The sequence below is a fragment of the Scyliorhinus torazame genome, chromosome 8 (genome assembly GCF_047496885.1).
Source record: "Scyliorhinus torazame isolate Kashiwa2021f chromosome 8, sScyTor2.1, whole genome shotgun sequence".
Lineage (NCBI taxonomy): Eukaryota > Metazoa > Chordata > Chondrichthyes > Carcharhiniformes > Scyliorhinidae > Scyliorhinus > Scyliorhinus torazame.
This window is the reverse complement of record NC_092714.1, coordinates 217,970,930-217,993,118: the sequence shown is the minus strand read 5'-3', so window position 1 is coordinate 217,993,118 and position 22,189 is coordinate 217,970,930. Positions and strand designations below refer to the sequence as shown.

The window sequence follows — 22,189 nt, the reverse complement described above, 5'->3', positions numbered from 1 at the left end:
TAGCGTTCAATACCTGTAAGGCGTTGGGAAAGGGTGTTAGGCTGACAAACAGCAGTGGCTCCCAAGCCAAGACTCTCCATTCCTCCTCTGACACCCCCCCCCCCCCACCTACAATGCCCTGCCCATGTACTCCAGGCCACAGCGGACCCCCCTCACCGAATCCCAGACGTGTACCCAGGACACCCGCTCACAACATCAATTGGACCGGGCATTGGCCCCCTCCCTGTCATACTTACCCACCCTTCGGCTGTGGACATGTCCCCGGAGCTGTGTCCAATCCCCTGGGTGTTCGCATGTTGCCTGCTGTGTGTATGGTGATGTCTCCCGCAGTGTTCTCACATACTGTCTAGACATTGGGGTCTGATTGGGATGCTAGGCAAGGACTCCCGCATGCTACATGGCCCACCCACCCACGGGACTCTACTTGGGTTGTGTGAAGTGTTCACTTAACCAATAAATGCCAATTTCCCAGAGGCTATAACCTTCAGGTGCGGCCAGAGGCCTCGGCAATTGGTGGGGTTATGGGTGGTTGGTGGGGCAGTTGGGCAGGGTCATCGGTGGCCCCTGGCATGGGTAAACATAATCCAGGGGTTTGCATCCAGTGCCCTCCCCACCCTCCCATGGAGGCCCACTCCTGCGGAGGGTCCCCCCACCCCCAGCCAAGGGTTCGCCATCCCCCATCCTGCCCTGGGGTGGCACGCAGGGGTGGGCCTCGGCTGCCCAAAGAAGCCCTTCCGGCAGGTTCACATTTTGAAAAAAGAGTACTGATAGGTGCCAGCGTGAGCACTTGCTGGGAAGCCCACTGAATGACGGAAGGCGTAGGATGAGGGGTGCCTCATGTTAATTGCATGGAAATGTGGCTTAAATGGTGATAATTGGTTTCTCACCACGTTATGGCGAGATTCCAATGTTGCCGAGGGGAGCGGGCCGGTTGCATCACAAACCGTTAGGCGCCTGGCATGGTTGCCGTTTTTGGCCACTCCCGGCCTCATTTCGCTTGAGTGCGAGTTAACGAGGCCGGAAGATCGCGCCCTTAGTCTCCCAAATGGAGAATGCTGCCCGTGATCTCATTGAAACAAACAGGATTCTTAAACAGCTTGACAGGGTAAATGCTGAGAGAATGTTTTCCCTCATGGGAGAGTCTAGGACCAGAGGGCATAGTCTCAGAATAAAGGGGTGAGGAGGAGGAGTTTCTTCTCTCAAAGGCTTGTGAGTCTTTGGAGCTCCTTGCCACAGAGAGCTGTGGGGACAGCCTCCTTGTGTATATTTAAGGTTGAGATGGAAAGATAGATTCTTGATCAGGAAAAGAATCAAGGGTTACGGGGAAAGGGCAGGAAAGTGGACATGAGGAATGTTGAATCAGCCATGATTCTAATGAATGGCGGAGGAGGCTCAAGGGGCTGAACAGCCTATTTCTGCTGCTATTTCTTATGGTCTTACAGCTTTATCTGTGAGAGGAAGGTAAAAGTATTCCCTTTAATGTGGTGGAAACCTTTGATGTAGTTTTTTGCAAAGTTTCATTGCCCTTTAATGTATTGAAGCTGCTCTGCAAGCTTAGAAGCCTAGATGCTTTGAACTGAATTGTTTACATTCAATTTCATGGATCCTAACCCTAACCATTTACAAGCTTCCTCACTGATGGTTTGGGGCAGTTTCAAAGGGAGGATTAAGATTGTTTATTTATATAGCTCTGCAGGAATCCATTGACTTAGAGGAGCAGCTGTTTTTCTAATTGCAGTTTTTTTCGAAGAGGCTGTCTCTTTGTTCTCACCACCTGGAAGCTCATTGAAAGGCACTGAAAACCTGATTGAGGCTAAAATGTGAATGGCACGTCGGGGTCGCTCCTAGCGCTAGCGGGAATCACTCTGCTTTTTCCACCGGCGGAGGCACTTAGTCTTCAACCGGGAGAATCCCACTCAGTATGTTTCTTCTCATGAAAAGACCCAAGAAATGCGAAGATATTAAGGTAAAAAAATCATTCTCATTATCTAAATATCTCACCACAGTGGCAATTTCGCAAGAATGGCAAGAAAGGTGTTGTGCGGCATTTCCACCAGTCCTGACCTGCGTTGATTTCTGAATCCCTCATGGTAATTGGAGTAGGTTATTTGTATATAAAAAAGATTTCCCTGAGAGTTTTTCCTGTAACATGCTTGGAGAGAAATCAGAAAATCTGCTGCGGCAGAAGCCCCTCAAAGCACGTAGTTCAACGTTAAAAGGCAAGGTGCAGCGATGGCCAAAAAGTGGATTTGTTATTCACAAGTACACAGGACGAACATGTGGGGTGCAAAATTCACTCCCAAAAATATGTCCCTGTCCCTTTTTGTAATGAAGGAAAAGAAGTGATAAACCATGTGCATCAAACAGTTTGGCCTAATTGGAAATTGTGGTTCACCTAAGTAGAGTGGACGTTATACCAATAGAGCTTTCTAGTATGTCACTGCGGTCATCCTAGATCTTTGAAGTTGTTCGTCAACTCAAGAGGCAAGGCAAAGGTCTATGAGCTACTCAGTTTTTGCATTCATTTTGTTTCTGGTGTTGATGACTTCTGTTTCGAGTGTTAGTTAGGAACTACCTCCTCCTCTGGGAGGTACCATGAGGAGCTTTGTACACAATCATTATCCTTTTGCACACATTCCTCATTATGCCAAAGCTGCACAGCAAACATTTCTTGAATTGCATGGAAATTACACCATGGAATCAGGCCATCTGGCCCAATCAATGGATATTGGTGTTTATCCTCCACACAAGCAGTCGCTCCAATCCTTGCCTGCCCTTCCAAATACCTTCATTCCCCTTTCCTTCTGCCATCTAACAGATTTGCAGATACTGTTCACTCAAGTAGCACATTCCACAGTCTCAATAAACGTTTATTTTATCGTTGGTCCTGAATACGCTACATTTAATGTTATACCTATTTCTCCATGTTTTAGATCCAGCAGTCATTTGAAACAATCTGTTTTCTGCTCTTTCTCATATCTTTGTCATTTTAACCACCACTATCAACTTACTATGCAATCTTCTCTGTTTTGACGAAAACAGCCACAATTAGCCAAGTCTTTATTTTAGTTTCCAGACCAGGCAGTATCTTATTGAATCTGTGCTGTGGCCTGCTGTATCCCACAACATAGCCCCTGTTGTATGGAGTCCAAAACTGCACAGAATACTCTAGCTGTGGCCTTGCTAAGGATTCATCTAGGTTCAACAATATCTCTCGACTTTTACATTCTATACCTCTTGCCATAAAACCCAGTTTTTCATGTTTTTTCTGGTCTGATCCAGTTGAGGTCATGTCTGACTCCCCTTTCAATATTCACAAAATTGCTTAAATCATTCTCAACTTTTACGGCTGCAGTTTGTTCCCAATAAAGATTTCTTAACACTCCAAGATGCATCAATTAACAAATCAAAAATTTTCCCTGCCACCAATGTTCAACTAACTGGCCTGTTATTATTTGGGTTAGCTCAGATTTACTTGTGGAAAAAAGGGCCCATCCCAGAAACGACCACAAATTCTTAGTCTCACCACGAAACCCAGTGTCATGATATTCAAACATACATCATAACACATACATAATGATAGACAGACCAACGGACCAATTAGCACACATAACACGACAGCCAATCACAGACAAGAGCAGACACAGTATAAGACAAGAAACACGACACTTCCTGGGCAGTCCATCTGGAGACAGCACAGGGTCGGGACCTCATTAGCAAGACACTCACACCGTCACAACGTGCTGAGTACCAAGTCAGATGTAGAAATTGTTAGATTAAATAAAACTGCGTTGTACCAATCGCAACCGTGTTGGTTCGTCTGTACCTCAGAGCACCCAACACCTCACCCAGCATTTCCCACCTTCACAGGGATGGGACTGGAGTTAGGCTGTGGTTCACTCATGTGTGACTCACGGGGACAGCTGGTCTTTTAAATCCCCGGCTGCCTCCACTCCTCTAATTTCTAAGTAAAAGACTCTGCATCTAGACTCTTGTTTCTGGTATCAGGGCAATGGGCCATAACATCCTCAGTGGGTGGGGAAAGAGATCGGATATCAAGGGAAGTGTCAGGAGGGGAAGCTGTAGGTCAGTCAGGAGGTGGGGGATATAGGTTGGTTTGGCTGTGAGGCTGAGTGGGGGAAGGCTTATGGGTGGGGGCTGCATCGGGCCAGGTCGGGGAAGTGGGGGGGGGGGGGGGGGGGGGGTTGACGCTCGGGTAGGCTGAGGGTGAGCATTGGATTGCGTTGTGGCGGCTGGTGATGGATCGAGGGCTGGGTCAGATTGAGGAATGTGGGGAAACGTGTGCAGATGAAAAGATCGGTGGTGGAGAATACCATTGGTTGGGGTGCTTAGTTTGGGGGGGTGATGTGCAGGAGTCCCCTGGGACTTCAGGAATGTGGGCACACTTCCATGGGGGCTTGGTTTGGGTCTTGAAAGTAGTTACGCTGAAGATATGAGGTGGTTATATTTCTTCTAACATCTTCAGAGTGACTATTAGTGTAAAAGTGACAGAACCATTGGAAGTTACCGATATAAATTGCTTTGTCAGGCAGTTCCCAGCCTAATGCAATTGTCCAGGCAAAGTTAGCGCTTCTTGACAACTGCTGCATAAACCCAGACCTGGGAATCTGTGAGCGGATCGCCCAGCGTAACATTGGGGTAGCCCCAAATCCAAAACTGGGGAGTCAGGACGTGATTGGCCAATGAATCCAAGCTCCGCTCCAGCATTTCTAACATTGTTTCAACGAAACAAATGAACTGATATCCATTGACTGGTTCATTCTACAGGGTGATGCCTTAACCAATTAGACTCAAGCTGCTTGATTTAAAACATTTCAAACAATCTATCTCCACTTGAAGAGGCAATGTTTGATCAGGAATAGTCAGCATGGCTTTGTCAGAGGAAGGTCATGCTTAACAAATCTGATTGAATTTTTTGAGCATGTGACCAAGTGTGTAGATGAGGGTAGTGTAGTTTACATGGATTTCAGCAAAACCTTTGACAAGGTCCCACATGGGAGACTTATAAAGAAGGCAAATGCACATGGGATACAGGGGAACTTGTTAAGGTAGATCCAAAATTGGCTTAGCTGTAGGAGACAGAGAGTGATGACAAACAGCTGCTTTATTGACTGGAAGCCAGTGTCCAGTGGCGTACCACAGGGATCTGTTCTGGGTCCCCTATTAGTCATCATTTATATAAAAGACATAGATGATTATGTGGGAGGTAGGATCAGTAAGTTTGTGGATGACACAAAGATTGACTGGTGGGTTAACAGTGAGCCTGAGTGTATTGGGTTACAGGGAAGTATAGATGGGGTGGTCAAATAGGCAGAAAAGTGGCAGATGGAATTTAACCCTGAAAAGTGTGAGGTGATACACTTTGGAAGGAGTAGTAATGTGATAAGGAAGTATTTAATGAATGGTCCAAGGAACAAAGGGACCTTGGCGTGTTTGTCCATAGATCTCTGATGGCAGAAGGGCAGGTTAATAGGGTGATGAAAAAGACATATGGGACACTAGCCTTTATCAATCGAGGCAGAGATTACAAAAGCAGGGAGGTCATTTGGAGTTGTATAGAACTTTGATGAGGCCACAGCTAGAGTACTGTGTGCAATTCTGGTCGCCACATTTTCAGGAGAATGTGATTGCACTGGAGGTGTGCAGAGGCGATTCACCAGGATGTTGCCTGGGATGGGACATTAAGTATTGAAGAGAGGTTGGATTGGCTAGCGTTGTTTTTGCTGGATCAGCAAAGACTGAGGACCGATCTGATCAAGGTGTACAAGATTATGAGGGGCGTGTATGTGGTATATTGATAGCAACTCTTCCTCTTAGTTGAAGGGCCAGTTACGAGGGTCACAAATTCAAAGTGAGGGGCAGGAGATTTAGGGAGAATTTGAGGGGGAACATTTTTACCCAGAGATTGGTGACGGTCTGGAAAGCACTGCCTGGGAGGGTGATAAAAACAGGTTGCCTCACATCCTTTAGTAAGTACCTGAATGAACACTTGGCACGTCATAATATTCAAGGCTATAGGCCAAGTGCTGGCAAATGGGAGGCAGGTCAGTGTTTTTCACTGCAGACTCGATAGGCCACAGGGCCTCTTCTACGCTATATTATTCCGTGATTCTGTGAGTGCTTGCCACTTAACTGCCAATCACCATCAACTGGAGCATTCTCTGTCGCAAAACTTCCACCAATCATAGTTAATTTTCCAACCAATCAGCATCCTCTTCTCCTGCAGTATAGAGTTGTGAGCCCCATGACTTTGTTACTCTTACATTTATCTTGACAAAAAGCTTCAACAAAATGTGTTTTTTCTGCAATAGATGTTTAACTGAGGTCAGTAGGTTGGATACAAAAGGTCCCACGGCACAAATTCGAAGAAGATTTGGAAGTTTTCCTAGAGTCCTGGCCAATATTTATCTCTTAATTGTATCATTGGGTGGCACGGTGGTGCTTGTGGTTAGTACAGCTGCCTCATAGCGTCAGGGACCACGGTTCGATTCCGGCCTGGGCATTGTCTGTGTGGAATTTTGTTTTCTTTCCCGTGCCGGCGTGGGTTTTCACCGGGTGCTCTGGTTTCCACCCACAGTCCAAAGACATGAGGTGAGGTGCATTGGGCCATGCTGAATTGCCCCTTAGTTTGTGTTTGAGTGTGGTTATGCTTGATGTGGTGTAATGCCCTTGGCGACATACACGCGACCTGTTCCAGAAATAATTAGCTACAGAAACAGGCGAAAGTCTGCCCTGAGAGTGTGGGATGATAGAGATCAATCAAAACATTGAATCTGGCCATTTATCTCACTGCCGTTTGTTGGGAATTGCTGACTTTCTCTGTCCAAATTGTCTGGTATGTTGCTGGGAGCCAGAAAAAATTATAAGCTGCATCTTAGTTAGTTAATATCCAATTGATGAAATGCTCAGTACTAATCTTGAAAACATGGAGGACACAAGGTCAACTGTAACTGAATGACACTAACATCTTGAATCTTTTCGGCAGTAATATCAGATATTATTGAAGAAAACTGATCAATTAATAGATTCTGATTGGCAAATTATTCAAGACAGTCTAAAATAGGCATCAGATATGCTACCATTCATCTGCAATATCAATATCGGAAACCTTGGGGGGATTCACCACTGGCGGGATTCTCCGTTACACTAGCAGCGCACCCACGCCCGAGAGTTTCCGAGCAGCGTGGAGTGGCCTCAATAGGAAATTCCATTGGCAGGTGGCAGGAATGGAGAGTCCCCGTTGCCAGGGAGGGCGTGCTGCCGAGGAACACGCGACTGTCAGACCGGAGAATCGCGCCGCTAATATTGTGACTACTTTGAAACATCAAACTGCTCTCCTACATTAGCTTAGTTACAACATTATGTTCAGAAGAAAATATCGTAAAATTAGCCTTCTTCCTGAAAGAATTAGAAATGCCAGTGATGGATGCCTTTTTACCAGCAATAAATAGGGTTATTTTCTGTTTTTGGTTTACTAGCATGAAAGTTAATTGGCAATGGAGGAAGTAATAATATTAAAGGTTGTGCCCTTACATGAAAAGATGCTATATCCTCACGATCCAGGGGTCTTGTAACGTGCATTTTACCAGCAACTTGATCAATACTGAAGACCTCCATGGGTGGCTGGTCTGCACCAGGTCCAGTGATACTGTATCGGATCTGGATCTCCCGGTCTTTATCTGAGCGAATCTGAAATTAAAACATTGTGAAATATTAGCAGCTTGTCAAAAGTATAATTAGGTGATAATATTAAATGACTGTATTAGGTGACTATAGTTGAGAGGCAGTCAAGTTCTTAATACAAATCTTTTACACCATGGAATTATTTAGCGAGAAACAAATAATATTTCTTGGAAATGGCCACTGTCGTGACAATAAATTCACCAGCTGAATTGATTTTAAACTTAATAATATTTGTAGATCGTAGGTAAATTGACCAAAATATTGGCCTGGATTTTCAGAGACGTGGAGTCTCCACGATGTATCCAAAATGGCAGATGGAGCTTGGGTCCAGATGTGCTGTCCCCATTTCCGGCAGAAACTATTTTTGCCCCTTGGGTGTCAGGAAATAGGTGAAAGTATTTTACAGTTTGTAGCATCTTTAAGACGATTAGCGAGATATTGCAAAATTGATATACCAGTTGATACTCTTCGAGACAGACTGGTTTGTGGATTTCATGCTCCTTTCATGGGCATGGTCCCGCTTGTGGCCTTACTCGTGGCAGTGCCTCCCTGAAATAATCCTGAGGTGTAAAAGTTCAGGGCTGCAGTGATCTTGACAGCCACTGGCAGCAGATATCCTCCTCCTCCACGTGGTGCCAGGTCTGCGAGGACATGGCACAGGTGCCACACCATCTCCTCGTTGAGGCGGAGCCTACTGCGGCACACGCTCTCCGTCATCTGTTTGGAAGACCAGCGATGCCTGTCCACCTTAGGCTGTTGCCGGCCTCCCCCTCAGGTTCCCTCCCTGGCCAGATGGGTGGCTAGGTCCTCAGGCTGTGGGGCGGGCCGCTGCACATGGGTCGCTGCCTCGAGCCTCTGTCGACACTACTGTCGTCACCTCCTCCGGCGTCTGACCCCCTTGCCTGCAGCACTGTGAAGGCAGCCTCCGAGGGGTGCAAGATATAATCCACCCCATGTAATATCTGTAAGGAATTGGAGAGGATGTGAGCCTGAAAACCAGGGGTCTCTTTCACCCCAGGACACTCGATTTCCCCATTGCTCCCTCCTCCCAGGACGTACCCCCACATCCCCTGCCATCCAACATGCCCTGCCCATGCACCCCCAGCCACAGTGGGGTCCCCCTAGTCACTATATCCCACACATGCGCATGCAATGGCACCTGAACCAGGCGCTGGCCCCTCCCTGGTACACACACACACCCTCTGGTTGCAGAAATGTTCTCAGTGCTGGGGCCCAGCACCTCTGTCTGCAGATGTTGGCCTGGTGTTGCTTCCCACAGTGTTTAGGCACATTATCTAGGCATCACGGTCTAATTGGGATGTGAGGTAATAACACCAAAATGCTACATCTACCCACGGGAATCTACGTGGGAGGTGTGAAGTGCGCACTTAACTGAAAGGCAGGGGCTGGGATTGTCCCCGTTATGGGTAAACATGATCCAGGGAGTGGCATGGTAGATCCGCGGGTGCAGAGACACCCGCTGCCCCCCACCTGTGCCCTGGACAGCAACCCAAGTTCCCCAGGGCCCACTGCCCGGGATCAAAGATGGCTACTCATCTCCTCAGATCCCCATAGCAGCCATTCCGCCAGTTTCAAGTTTTTAAAAAGGTGTACTAATGAGCGCTAGCATTACTGCTTGCTGGGGAGGCTGTTAGATAAGGGGGTTGTTCTGGTTAATGGTGTGAAGATTAGCTTTAATTGGTTTCTCACTGTGTTGCGGCGGGATTCAGTTCTCGCCAACGGGGACAGGCCAGTTAGATCGCGAAGCGATCGGTACCTGGCACGATCCCGACTTTGGCCTCTCCCGCGATATAATGGCTGCCTCTCACTCGCTCAATTACGACGCTGCCATTAAATCGCGTCCCAAGTGTGGTTAGATAGTGGTGGGGAACTCGTCGACAAAGCCGGGGGGGAAATCTCCCAGCAAAACCTGCCACAAATGACACTTAGAAAAGTTTCCGTTAGATTACACCCAGTGTGACTTAAAAAATAAATGACTACACTTCCCAGCTATAATCCAGCAAACCCAACCGATGCTGTACTTATTGCGACCAACAGATGATGGAAATCTCACACACACAAAATAACCCAATGATATGCACTCACAGTCAGAGACACAGAGAGAGAGAATTTGTCTGCTTATATTTGCTCTCATACATAAATTGCAAGTGCAGCTTTTTTAGGTAGGAAGGTTAAAAATTGCATGCATATGTAAATCTTGCATCACCCACTGTGTCTGTGTATTTCTCATTTTTTACATGTACCTGTTCCCCTATTTCTTTTCCTTGGCTTACTCTGGACTTAACTCTGCTTTCTTAACTGCAGTGAGTTTATGTTGGATTTGGTTCTGAAAGCACAGACATCCTCTGGTATCTCACCCTCGTGTGACCCTAACAATGACGGTTAGCCCAAACCATCCTTTGCTGCTTCAAAAATGACCTTGCTTTCATCATAAGGCCAAAGACTGGGGTTGCTGACTGATGATCCGGTGTTCAGCTCCACTCTCAATGCCTTGGGTAATGAAGCACTCATGCCAGCTTGCAGCAGGATCTGAATAACACACTGACAGATGGCAGGTAACAACTGCACCATATAAATGCCAGCTAATGACTATTTCAAACCCGCAAAAAAACTTCTCTCTTTAACCCTCAATAGAAGCACCATTTCCAATATCCTAACAGATAAGTTTACTAGAATCAAAAAACTGGGGCTTCATCTGTTGCTGGGATGATGCTTAATGTCCAACAGACAGATCTAAGGTGGGTTCCATGGTGGCCACGGGAGGCCGGGCGGGGGGGGGGGGGGGGGGGGGGGAATTCAGCGTGAGTCCGAAAATCGGTTTCACACTGCCGTGAATGTCCTGTGGGATCTTTCATTGGTGCCCCCCGTAGCGGATTGGGATGGAACAATGTGGTGTACAGAAGTCAGGACTTACCTGAAGAATGTCTAGGACTACCACCAGAGTTCGAAATGGAAACTACCAGGAATCCTGTACCCCGGAACACCACAGAATTCGGTGGAGAAAACATTTATCAGGTGGATCTTCCAGATTAAAATGCCATTGGGGCGTTATATCTTCCAGCCTCAAAGTGTTCGAGGAGATTAATCTTTTTTCAACGGTGATGCAGTAATGCTGAGTGTCTTTTCAATTTGGCAGTATTATGGTAGCAGACCAGGCCCCAACAGTGTTTAGGATAATGGACAGAAACCCCAATGTTTTATTTTAATTTTGGAAGACTGGGAAAGAATTACCTCCTCGCTCCAGGAGTAATTTCCCGAAGAAATAAGGATATGGTATATTAAAACAAACTTCATTACTAACACAGAATTCTTTAACATCACACCAGAAATTAGCTCACGATTACCCCTTAACTACTATCTTCATTTCCACTCAAACAAGATCTAACTAATCCCTGGGTGGGATTAGCTGTCGGGAATGACCCCACTATCTATTGGCACTCTGTTTGTTTTTAGTGTCCCAGTGAGGAAGCACCCCCACATCCCCTGAGGCCGCTCTCAGTATCTCCAGCAAGCGGAGATCCTCTGTGTAGGAAGAGACTAGGATGCCAGTTTAAAATGATGTCCCGGTCTCTTGAACCTCCCCAATGCAACCCCCCCCAATGCGAAAACTCACCTATAAGGGGGTCATCAAGGCCCTGCGCACCCCACCTCACACAGGCATACCACCTCCGAGCCCAATCCGGCAAAGGCAAAATGCCAGCCTGGCACATAGGCAGTGCCCTGCCCAGTCTGGCTGTGCCACCTAGTCATGCTGGCAATGCCAGGCTGGCACCCAGGTGGCACTGCCAGTGTACCAGGCTGGTAGTGCCAGGGTGCCCGGCTGGCAGTTCCAAAGTTCCTGGGTGGCACCAACAGTGCCAGAGTGCCAACCTGCCCAGGTGCCAACCACACAGGGGCTTCCAATCACCTGGGAGGCAACCCAGGTACCGTTCCACCTGGTCCCCGTTCGTGGGGACCAGTACTGAACGGCACCCAGCCAGGGTCTTCTCAGCCAGGCATAGATGCCAGGTGGCGGTTATGTGGCGCAAGCATGGATAAATAGGTTCTGAAGCGCACCCCTTCATATTATGCCCATCGCCTCTCACTCTCTCTCATTCAATCACAGATCATTGCATTCCCGTGCGATACTGGGTCGCTCAACCCGATCACTGATGATGTATCTCCAAATAAAACTTAATATTGGTCTTGCACTTCTTGATCCAACAACAACCAATGGCACTGTCTGATACATTGGCATTCTGTAAAGAAATCAAGAATTCTACCATATTGGGCCATTTGTTTGTTGGTTTACTGTCTTGAGGCTGACATTTCAGGTACACATGACGAACTGTATTCGCTTGTCGAGGTACCAAATCAATGGTCTCTTCTCCAGGGATCAGTACTAGCCTCACTTTATTTAAATCTGTCTTAAGAAATTAATAGATGACAGAAATTCATCTCTGCTGCCAATGCCTTTGCCACTCAGGTTGGTGACTTACCCATCCCTAGAACCACACTCACTGGTATGTTTCATAACATGAAAGTACTGCCTGAAATCTTCAACCACCTGGAGCATGAAAACGGTTTTCTGTTTTTTACTTGGACAACGTTAGTGCCTTGTGAACTCGCAATCGTTTTAAATTATCTTCTTAAACATGATACTCACCCAGTTACCCTTTGACTGGGCACTAGCTTACAGACACCATCCACTGGAAATTGCAACCAGCTATGCCTGAGAGCGCACCCCTCCATATTATGCCCATCGCCTCTCACTCTCTCTCATTCAGTCACAGATCATTGCATTCCCCTTTGTATTTGTTCACTAGGCTGGCAAGTACTCAACTTCATGCTACAATGCATCTTGTGTCAGGCACATTGCATCCGACTGTCCTCCCATTTTACCCGACCTGTGCAACATGATTGATTGAAACATATAAGATCCTGAAAGGTCTTGAAAAGGCAAATGTGAAGAGCTTATTTCCACTTATGGGAGAATCTAGTACTCGGCGTCACTGCTTAAAAATAAGGGGTCACCATTTAAGACCGAGATGAGGAGAATTTCTTTCCCTGAGGGTCACAAGTCTTTGGAACTCTCTTCTTCAAAAGGCAGTGGAACAGAGACATTGGATATTTTTAAAGCAGAGCTAGAGAGATTCTTGATATCAACAAGGTAAAAGGTCATGGGGGTCGTTGGGGATGTGGAGTTGAGGTTACAATAGGATCAGCCATGATCTCATTAAATGCTGGAGCATGCTCGAGGGGCTGAATGGCCTAGTCCTACTCCTGATTTGTATGTTTGTTATGTAACATGGCTGCTTATTGCCATCATCCAGACGCAGCAGCAGCAAAATTGGTGAATCAGGTTGACCATTCAATCTGATATGTTCTTTCTATCAATATGGTCAAACCTTCTGGCAGTATTCAACATAGTTCAGCTCGAGAATGAAGTTGGTTTTGATTCTACTCCTTACTTAACGAAGAACCATATAATTCTGTTAGCTTTCTAAACAAATCTGCCGCCTAATAGACCCATCAATAATAAGCCATAATACTTGCAACTATATAATTTGAATGAATGTCAGCTGAGCTCTATAGTTTGTCCTCATGCCTCTGCTAGAAGGTTATGGGTTCAATGCCCAATCCATACTGTGAGAGTAGATAGTTCAATGAAGCGGTGAGGGAATACTGTACTGTCACAGATATTTGGGCCGAGACAGTAAATTGCAGTTCCAGCTGCCTGGTTAGTTTGATGTAAAGGATCCAATGACGCAATTCAAAAAAGTGCAAGGTATTCGCTCTTTCTGACCAAAAAGACCAACATCACCAAAAATGAATGATCTGTTTATTCAATGTTCATGGGATCTTGCTGGTTACAAATTGGTTGCAATGTTTACTATGCATATGACTGAATGTTTTGAGGACGATCTACATTTAATTTTGTTCTTTATAGCTTTTTAGTTAAAATGCGTTTGTTATTCCCTACCCAATATATATACATTTTTTTTCATCTTTATTTTCACAAGTAGACTTACATTAACACTGCAATGAAGTTACTGTGAAAAGCCCCTCGTCGCCACATTCCGCGCCTGTTCGGGTACACAGAGGGAAAATTCTCAATGTCCAAATTACCTAACAGCAGGTCTTTCGGGACTTGTGGGAGGAAACCCACGCAGACACGGGGAGAACGTGCAAACTCCGCACAGACAGTACGCAAGCCGGGAATCGAACCTGGGACTCTGGCTCTGTGAAGCAACCGTGCTAGCCACTGTGCTACCGTGCTGCCCATGGGCACAGGAAATACGATCATAAGAAATAGGAGCAAGATATTTAAACACCAGACATAAATAATAAAACTTTGGGTGTCATACTATTCTGTGTTGGCACTGCTCTGCAGAGTCTGACATGCCCGAGTAAATGCTTGAAGCATGCCAGTGATGTCATTACGATGCCAGCTTGCTATGATTTATAGCATTCTATTTCCTGTTGAAACAAACATTCTTCGTCCAGCTGTTACCAAGCTCCAGTGATTTTATGTGGTTTTCAATAAAACTCAAATCATTTTTAAAGAATCCATTAAAATAAATCACAAGGAGAGGCTTGTCAGCTTCTGTGGTGTGTGGGTGTGCAGTGACATCACCAGCAGTGAAAGCTCAAGACACTTCCATTGAGTAGCAAGTCCTTCAACTAACAGGAATAGAATTTTATTTCAAAATGTTGCTAGTAGAAAAATACCAAATTAAATCAACCTAATTGACCGAACATTCAAGTAAGCACTGGAAGTAAACCTTCAAAAATGGCAAATGTTTACAGAAGGCTGGAAATTAATATCTCACACCATTGGTTCTGAAGGCTGAAACCAGCTTAGAATCCAGTCAAACCAGCTTTGCATAGATGCTCCAATCTCAATCCCTGCTGATACACTGATGGAGCCAGAATATCAGACTGGACAGTACTGTTTGCTCCTGGTAGGGCTACCTATGATGACAAGGGGAGGGGATGCGGTGGCCAGAGATGCCAGATACAGTACAGTCCAAAAAGTCTTCAATAGCAGAACAGACAAAGATAGGCTATCCATCTCACCAACTGCGAAGGTTGAGAAAAGTTACAAAGGTAGGGTGGTCCTCGTTGCTGTGGTTCGAAAGATCACCAAAATCTGGCTGACAAACCAGTCAAGATCATAGAACATACAGTGCAGAAGGAGGCTATTCGGCCCATCGAGTCTGCACTGACCCACTTAAGCCCTCACTTCCACCCTATCCCCGTAATCCAATAACCCCTCCTAACCTTTTGGACACTAAGGGCAATTTAGCACGGCCAATCGACCTAACGTGCACGTCTTTGGACCGTGGAAGGAAACCGGAGCACCCGGAGGAAACCCATGCAGACACGGGTAGAATGTGCAGACTCCGCACAGACAGTGACCCAGCGGGGAATTGAACCTGGGACCCTGGCGCTGTGAAGCCACAGTGCTAGCCACTTGTGCTACCGTGCTATCATGCGGACATTAACCACATTAAATAAAGTCACAAACAGGCTTTTGCCAAGGTCCATTTTCGAAGTCCTGTGAGATGGGGAATAGGCAACAAGGACAGGGGTGGAAACATGGAGTCCTTGATCAAGAATCGGCACACAGGCAACAGATGCACAAAGGTCACAGGACACCTGTGTTGGGAATGAGGTCTCTTTGGGCAGCAGCAACCGTAACTGAGCAGTCCTCTTCAGGATACCCTCCGCTCATCCCAAAACAGGGAGGAAGTCAGAAAAGGTGCCCTAAAAATAAGCTGTCCCACTTTCTTCTGGCTGGGAAATCCTTTGGAATCTTTGTGGTCAAAGAATGAAAACTTCAAATTTTGCAACTTGGAATGTCAGAATTCTCATGGCTAATCTCAAGAGTGACCACCCAGAAAGATGAATTGCAATCGCATGAGTTATCAAGTCTCCAAATTGACATTGCCACCCTCATTGAGACTGGCCTTCACCTGAAGGAAGAAGCAGGAGGAAAGAATATTTTTAAAATTCATTTGTGAGATGTGGGCATCACTGGCTAGGCCAACATTTATTGTTCATCCCAAAATACCCTTGAGAAGGTCCAGATGGTGTAGGTACACCCACAGAGCTCGTAGGGAGGGAAAAGGTGGTAACATTATCCAAAACCATAACTTCTCAGAGGCCGTGTATCACAATGGTCTGACTTAACCTTTCGATGGTGATTGCTGAAGTCATTGTACACATTTCTTGCACATCTAACCACTATGAGTGTGCATTCATCACTACAAAGAACATTTTGCCCAGGTAGGGACCGGTACAATCCATATGAAATCTGGTCCAAGGGCGGCTGAGCCAATTCCCAGGGATGCATTGAGCCTCAGGTGGCAGGTCTGGTGTGACTGGCAAAAATCACAATGCTGGACCAGATTTTTCATTTTATTGCCGATGCTCGGCCACCAGATGTAGCTCCTGGTCAACATTTTAATTTTGGTTTGTCCAGGATGCACGCAATGTAGTTCTTGTAATCGCAGGTCTCTTACCACAGGCGGTATCGTCACCTGGGACCCCCAAAGCAATACCCAGTCTTCACAACTGATTTCATCTTTCCTCAGTTGGTAGGTTTAAGCCGCTCTGATTTATCGTGATGCCAGCCACATGAAACCATCTGCTTAACTTTAGACAGGACGGTGTCCCGCTGAGTCCAAGCCTTAATATGATTTGATGAGACAGGCAAGATATCCAAGAAATTTAAAGCAAGGGCAATTTTCTGTGTCACCGAGGGCAAAACAACATTCTGAGGGATCGGGAATCAACTCAGATTGTCAGCATTGGAAATGAGTCCCCAGCCAAACTTAAAAAAACTAACTATCGGCAGTCAAAAGTGGAGCCCACCTCTGGATCATGGCCAAAGCAATGGTTGGAATCGGCTACTCCTCACGGAGTAACCCCAATAACGCTTTGTGATCAGTAATGATGGTTAAAATGGCGACCATAAAGATATTGGTGAAACTTTTTCACACCTTGCACTACTGCCAGCCCTCTTTTCAATTTGCGAATATCTTTAACGTTTAGGAAATGAAAGCAATAGGTCGATTAGTGCTGTATTCTATTTTCTAGGATGGCTCCTATACCATTAGGTGAAGCATCACATGTTAAGATTATCTGTTTTTCTGGGTCAAAAAGAACTAGTAAATTGGACGATTGTAAAGCCAGCTTAACCTGTTGGAAGGCTTGTCTTTGCAATTCCTTCCAGTGCCAGCACTGATATTTTTTTAAGAGGTGGTGCAAAGAGGCTAATGTTGTTACTAAGTTTGGTAAAAGTCAGTTGTTATAATTGACCATACCCAGAATCGATTTTAATTCCGCAACTTTTATTGGTACAGGCAGCACGGTAGCACAAGTGGATAGCATTGTGGCTTCACAGAGCCAGGGTCCCATGTTTGATTCCCCGCTGGGTCACTGATATACCTTCAATTCACCAAGAGGCCGAGAGAGCAAGTGAACATAAGGCTTTATTAGTCGTGAACTTGCCTAGCCAGAGTCGGTTGTGCAGATGAGTGCCACCCGCAGGTGGCCGGGTTATATATGGCGCCGGTGAGGGCAGAGCCAGAGGCGGAGCCCACCGGGGTTACAGTACAGTACCTAGAAGCAGCTCGTATAACCACTTCCAGGTCATAGGTTGCATTAGGTGGATACAATGGTTACAATGTCATGCATTATGGTGAATACATTCACCATGGTCACTGTCTGTGCGGAGTCTGCACGTTCTCCCTGTCTCTGCGTGGGTTTCCGCCGGGTGCTCCAGTTTCTTCCCACAGTCCAAAGACTTGCAGGTCAGGTGGATTGGCCATAATAAATTGCCCTTAGTGACCAAAAAGGTTAGGAGGGGTTATTGGGTTACAGGGATAGGATGGAAATGAGGGCTTAAGTGGATCGGTGCCGACTCGATGGGCTGAATGGCCTTCTTCTGCACTGTATGTTCTATGTTCTAAGCCCTCTGATTTCTTTCACCTTTTTTTCTAAGGGGTCTAGGTCTTTGGCATCAACATTAAACCACAAATAAGTTGCACTTTTCCCAATTTCGGTCTTATACCTGCATCTCTAAACCACTTAAAGACTTCCACCTGGCTGACCAGATATTCTTCATGCAGAGTCCCCATCACCAGGATGTCACCCAAGTATACCAGGACTCTGCAGAAAATTCTCCATCATTCGTTGGAAGATTGCACCTGCAGATGACCTGTCAACAGGCAACCTTGTATCCTTTTAACATTCCCTTGCTCAGTACATAGCTTCTCGAACCTTCATCTAGCTTAAGTTGTAGGTAAGCATGGCTCAATTTGAGGTTTTTATATGTTAGGGCATCCCCGCCCCCATCACTAGGTTTGCGTAAAGATCTTCTATTCTCTGCACAGGATACCTGGCAAATTCAGCCACTTGGTTTATGGTGAATTTATCATCCCCACAGATTCTGATGGCGCAATCAGGTTTTACCATGGGAACAATAGGGACCACCCATTTGGAGAACTATACTGGCCTTATGATTCCTAATTTCTCCAAGCGTCTCAATTTGGCTTTGAATTTCTGATACAGCGTGTATGTAATGGACTGAGCTCTAAAGGATTTTGGTGTGGATTTGGAGCTCACATTGATTTTGACCTTGGCTTCTTGTACCTGGCAAAGGTCATTTGAAAAATGTCTTTGTATTTGCATAGAATCTCTTGAAAAGCACCATCAGTTATTTTTAAAATTTCCTGCTAGTTTAGCTTCATCTGTTATAGCCAATCCCATCCCATGAGACTTGGCCTTTGACCATCCACAACAATCATGGATAATTCAGCAGATTGGTGTTGATATGACACCAGTGCAGTTGTGGTACCTAATATATTTAGGTTCCCCCGTATAAGTTGCGAACTTAGCAGCCGTACTGCTTAACCTCAGGGATTGGACTCTGCCTCATGGTTACTTGTAAGTGTATTGTCCCACCACAATGGCAGAAGTGCCCGTGGAAGCCTCCATACTCAACAGTTGACCATTCACCATAAGGCCTAGCTCAATGTGAGCCACCTTGTTCAACGTAACCATGTTTAACTTACAAATCTCGACTACTTCCTCAGAATCTTCCTCTACTTTATGCACTGGGTGTGTCAGGGTGTATTTATTCTTAAACTGCGTGCACCCTGTCTAGCTCAGCACCGTGCTAGAATGTGGCCCTTCCTGTTACAATTGAAGCAAGCAAAATATTTGCAATGGCACTTGCTCTGAGGGTGATCTCCCATACACATCTGTAACACTCATCAAAATTCTGCTGCTGACAGCCCATTTTTCTCTTTATCGCTTCTGTTCGCGACCGTGCACCCGGAATTTTTGTTCAGCCTCCTCTGTGCCTGCCACTCGGGGTACTTGTTAGCAGCTGTTTCCTCCAGGGTTGATTCACCTCACCTTTCTGCACACACCCGTAACTCGGAAGTGCCCGTTTTAGCACATTCGGTGGCTTGAGCTATCTCTATCGATTTATAGAACATAGAACATAGAAAAATACAGCACAGAACAGGCCCTTCGGCCCGCGATGTTGTGCCGAACCTTTGTCCCAGATTAATCATAGATTATCATTGAATTTACAGTGCAGAAGGAGGCCATTCGGCCCATTGAGTCTGCACCGGCTCTTGGAAAGAGCACCCTACCCAAAGTCAACACCTCCACCCAACACTAAGGGCAATTGTGGACACGAAGGGCAATTTATCATGGCCAATCCACTTAACCTGCACATTTTTGGATATGGGGGAAACCGGAGGACCCGGAGGAAACCCATGCAGACACAGGGAGGATGTGCAGTCTCCGCACAGACAGTGACCCAAGCCGGAATAGAACCTGGGACCCTGGAGCTGTGAAGCAATTGTGCTATTCACAAAGCTACCGTGCTGCCCTTAAGAACAAATAAATCTACACTATATCATTTTACCGTAATCCATGTACCTATCCAATAGCTGCTTGAAGGTCCCTAATGTTTCCGACTCAATTACTTCCACAGGCAGTGCATTCCATGCCCCCACTACTCTCTGGGTAAAGAACCTACCTCTGACATCCCCCCTATATCTTCCACCATTCACCTTAAATTTATGTCCCCTTGTAATATTTTGTTCCACCTGGGGAAAAGGTTTCTGACTGTCTACTCTATCTATTCCCCTGATCATCTTATAAACCTCCATCAAGTTGCCCTCATCCTTCTCCGTTCTAATGAGCAAAGGCCTAGCACCCTCAACCTTTCCTCGTAAGACCGACTCTCCATTCCAGGCAACATCCTGGTACATCTCCTTTGCACCTTTTCCAAAGCTTCCACATCCTTCCTAAAATGAGGCGACCAGAACTGTACACAGTACTCCAAATGTGGCCTTACCAAAGTTTTGTACAGCTGCATCATCACCTCACGGCTCTTAAATTCAATCCCTCTGTTAATGAACGCTAGCGCACCATAGGCCTTCTTCACAGCTCTATCCACATGAGTGGCAACTTTCAAAGATGTATGAACATAGACCCCAAGATCTCTCTGCTCCTCCACATTGCCAAGAACTCTACCGTTAACCCTGTATTCCGTATTCATATTTGTCCTTCCAAATTGGACAACCTCACACTTTTCAGTGTTAATCTCCATCTGCCACTTCTCAGCCCAGCTCTGCATCCTATCTATGTCTCTTTGCAGCTGACAACAGCCCTCCTCACTAACCATAACTCCACCAATCTTCGTACTGTCTGCAAATTTACTGACCCACCGTTCAATTCCCTCATCCAAGTCATTAATGAAAATCACAAACATCAGAGGACCCAGAACTGACCCCTGCGGTATGCCACTGGTAACTGGGATCCAGGCTGAATATTTGCCATCCACCACCACTCTCTGACTTCTATCGGTGAGCCAGTTTGTTATCCAACTGGCCAAATTTCCCACTATCCCATGCCTCTTTACTTTCTGCAGAAGCCTACCATGGAGAACCTTATCAAATGCGTTAGTAAAATCCATGTACACTACATCCACTGCTTTACCTTCATCCACATGCTTGGTCACCTCTTCAAAGAATTCAATAACACTTGTAAGGCAAGACCTACCCCTCACAAATCCGTGCTGACTATCCGTAATCAAGCAGTGCCTTTCCAGATGCTCAGAAATCCTATCCTTCAGTACCCTTTCCATAACTTTGCCTACCACCGAAGTAAGACTAACTGGCCTGTAATTCCCAGGGTTATCCCTAGTCCCTTTTTTGAACAGGGGCACAACATTCGCCACTCTCCAATCCCCTGGTACCACCCCTGTTGACAGTGAGGACGAAAAGATCATTGCCAATGGCTCTGCAATTTCATCTCTTGCTTCCCATAGAATCCTTGGATATGTCCCGTCAGGCCCTCGTGGGGGACTTGTCTATCCTCAAGTTTTTCAAAATGCCCAACACATCTTCCTTCCTAACAAGTATTTCCTCGAGCTTACCAGACTGTTTCACACTGTCCTGTCCAACAATATGGCCCCTCTCATTTGTAAATACAGAAGAAAAGTACTCGTTCAAGACCTCTCCTATCTCTTCAGACTCAATACACAATCTCCCGCTACTGTCCTTGATCGGACCTACCCTCGCTCTAGTCATTCTCATATTTCTCACATATGTGTAAAAGGCCTTGGGGTTTTCCTTGATCCTACCCGCCAAAGATTGTTCATGCCCTCTCTTAGCTCTCCTAAACCCTATCTTCAGTTCCCTCCTGGCTATCTTGTATCCCTCCAACGCCCTGTCTGAACCTTGTTTCCTCAGCCTTACAAAAGTCTCCTTTTTCCTCTTAACAAGACATTCAACCTCTCTTGTCAACTATGGTTCCCTCACTCGACCATCTCTTCCCTGCCTGCCGGGACTTACATATCAAGGACACGTAGTACCTGTTCCTTGAACAAGGTCCACATTTCACTTGTGTCCTTCCCTGACAGCCTATGTTCCCAACTTATGCACTTCAATTCTTGTCTGACAACATCGTATTTACCCTTCCCCCAATCGTAAACCTTGCCCTGTTGCACGCACCTATCCCTCTCCATTACTAAAGTGAAAGTCACAGAATTGTGGTCACTATCTCCAAAATGCTGCCCCACTAACAAATCTATCACTTGCCCTGGTTCATTACCAAGTACTAAATCCAATATTGCCCCTCCTCTGGTCGGACAATCTACATACTGTGTTGGAAAAGCTTCCTGGACACACTGCACAAACAACACCCCATCCAAACAACTTGATCTAAAGAATTTCCACTCAATGTTTGGGAAGTTAAAGTCACCCATGACTACTACCCTGTGACTTCTGCACCTTTCCAAAATCTGTTTCCCAATCTGTTCCTCCACATCTCTGCTACTATTGGGGGGCCTATAGAAAACTCCTAACAAGGTGACTGCTCCTTTCCTATTTCTGACTTCAACCCATGCTACCTCAATAGGGTGATACTCCTCGAATTGCCTTTCTGCAGCTGT

At 46.0% G+C, this 22,189-nt stretch overlaps 1 protein-coding gene across 3 annotated transcripts in view; it reads right to left on the bottom strand.

Moving 5' to 3' along the window:
* The window catches only part of LOC140428374 (cadherin-4-like), a 1,038,564-nt gene that overhangs the window by 289,613 nt on the left and 726,762 nt on the right, over positions 1-22,189 (bottom strand). For all 3 annotated transcript variants that reach the window (XM_072514764.1, XM_072514766.1, XM_072514765.1), the window contains one exon: positions 7,555-7,710. In XM_072514764.1, coding sequence (XP_072370865.1) covers positions 7,555-7,710 — 156 coding nt within the window. The remainder of the gene's footprint in view (positions 1-7,554; positions 7,711-22,189) is intronic.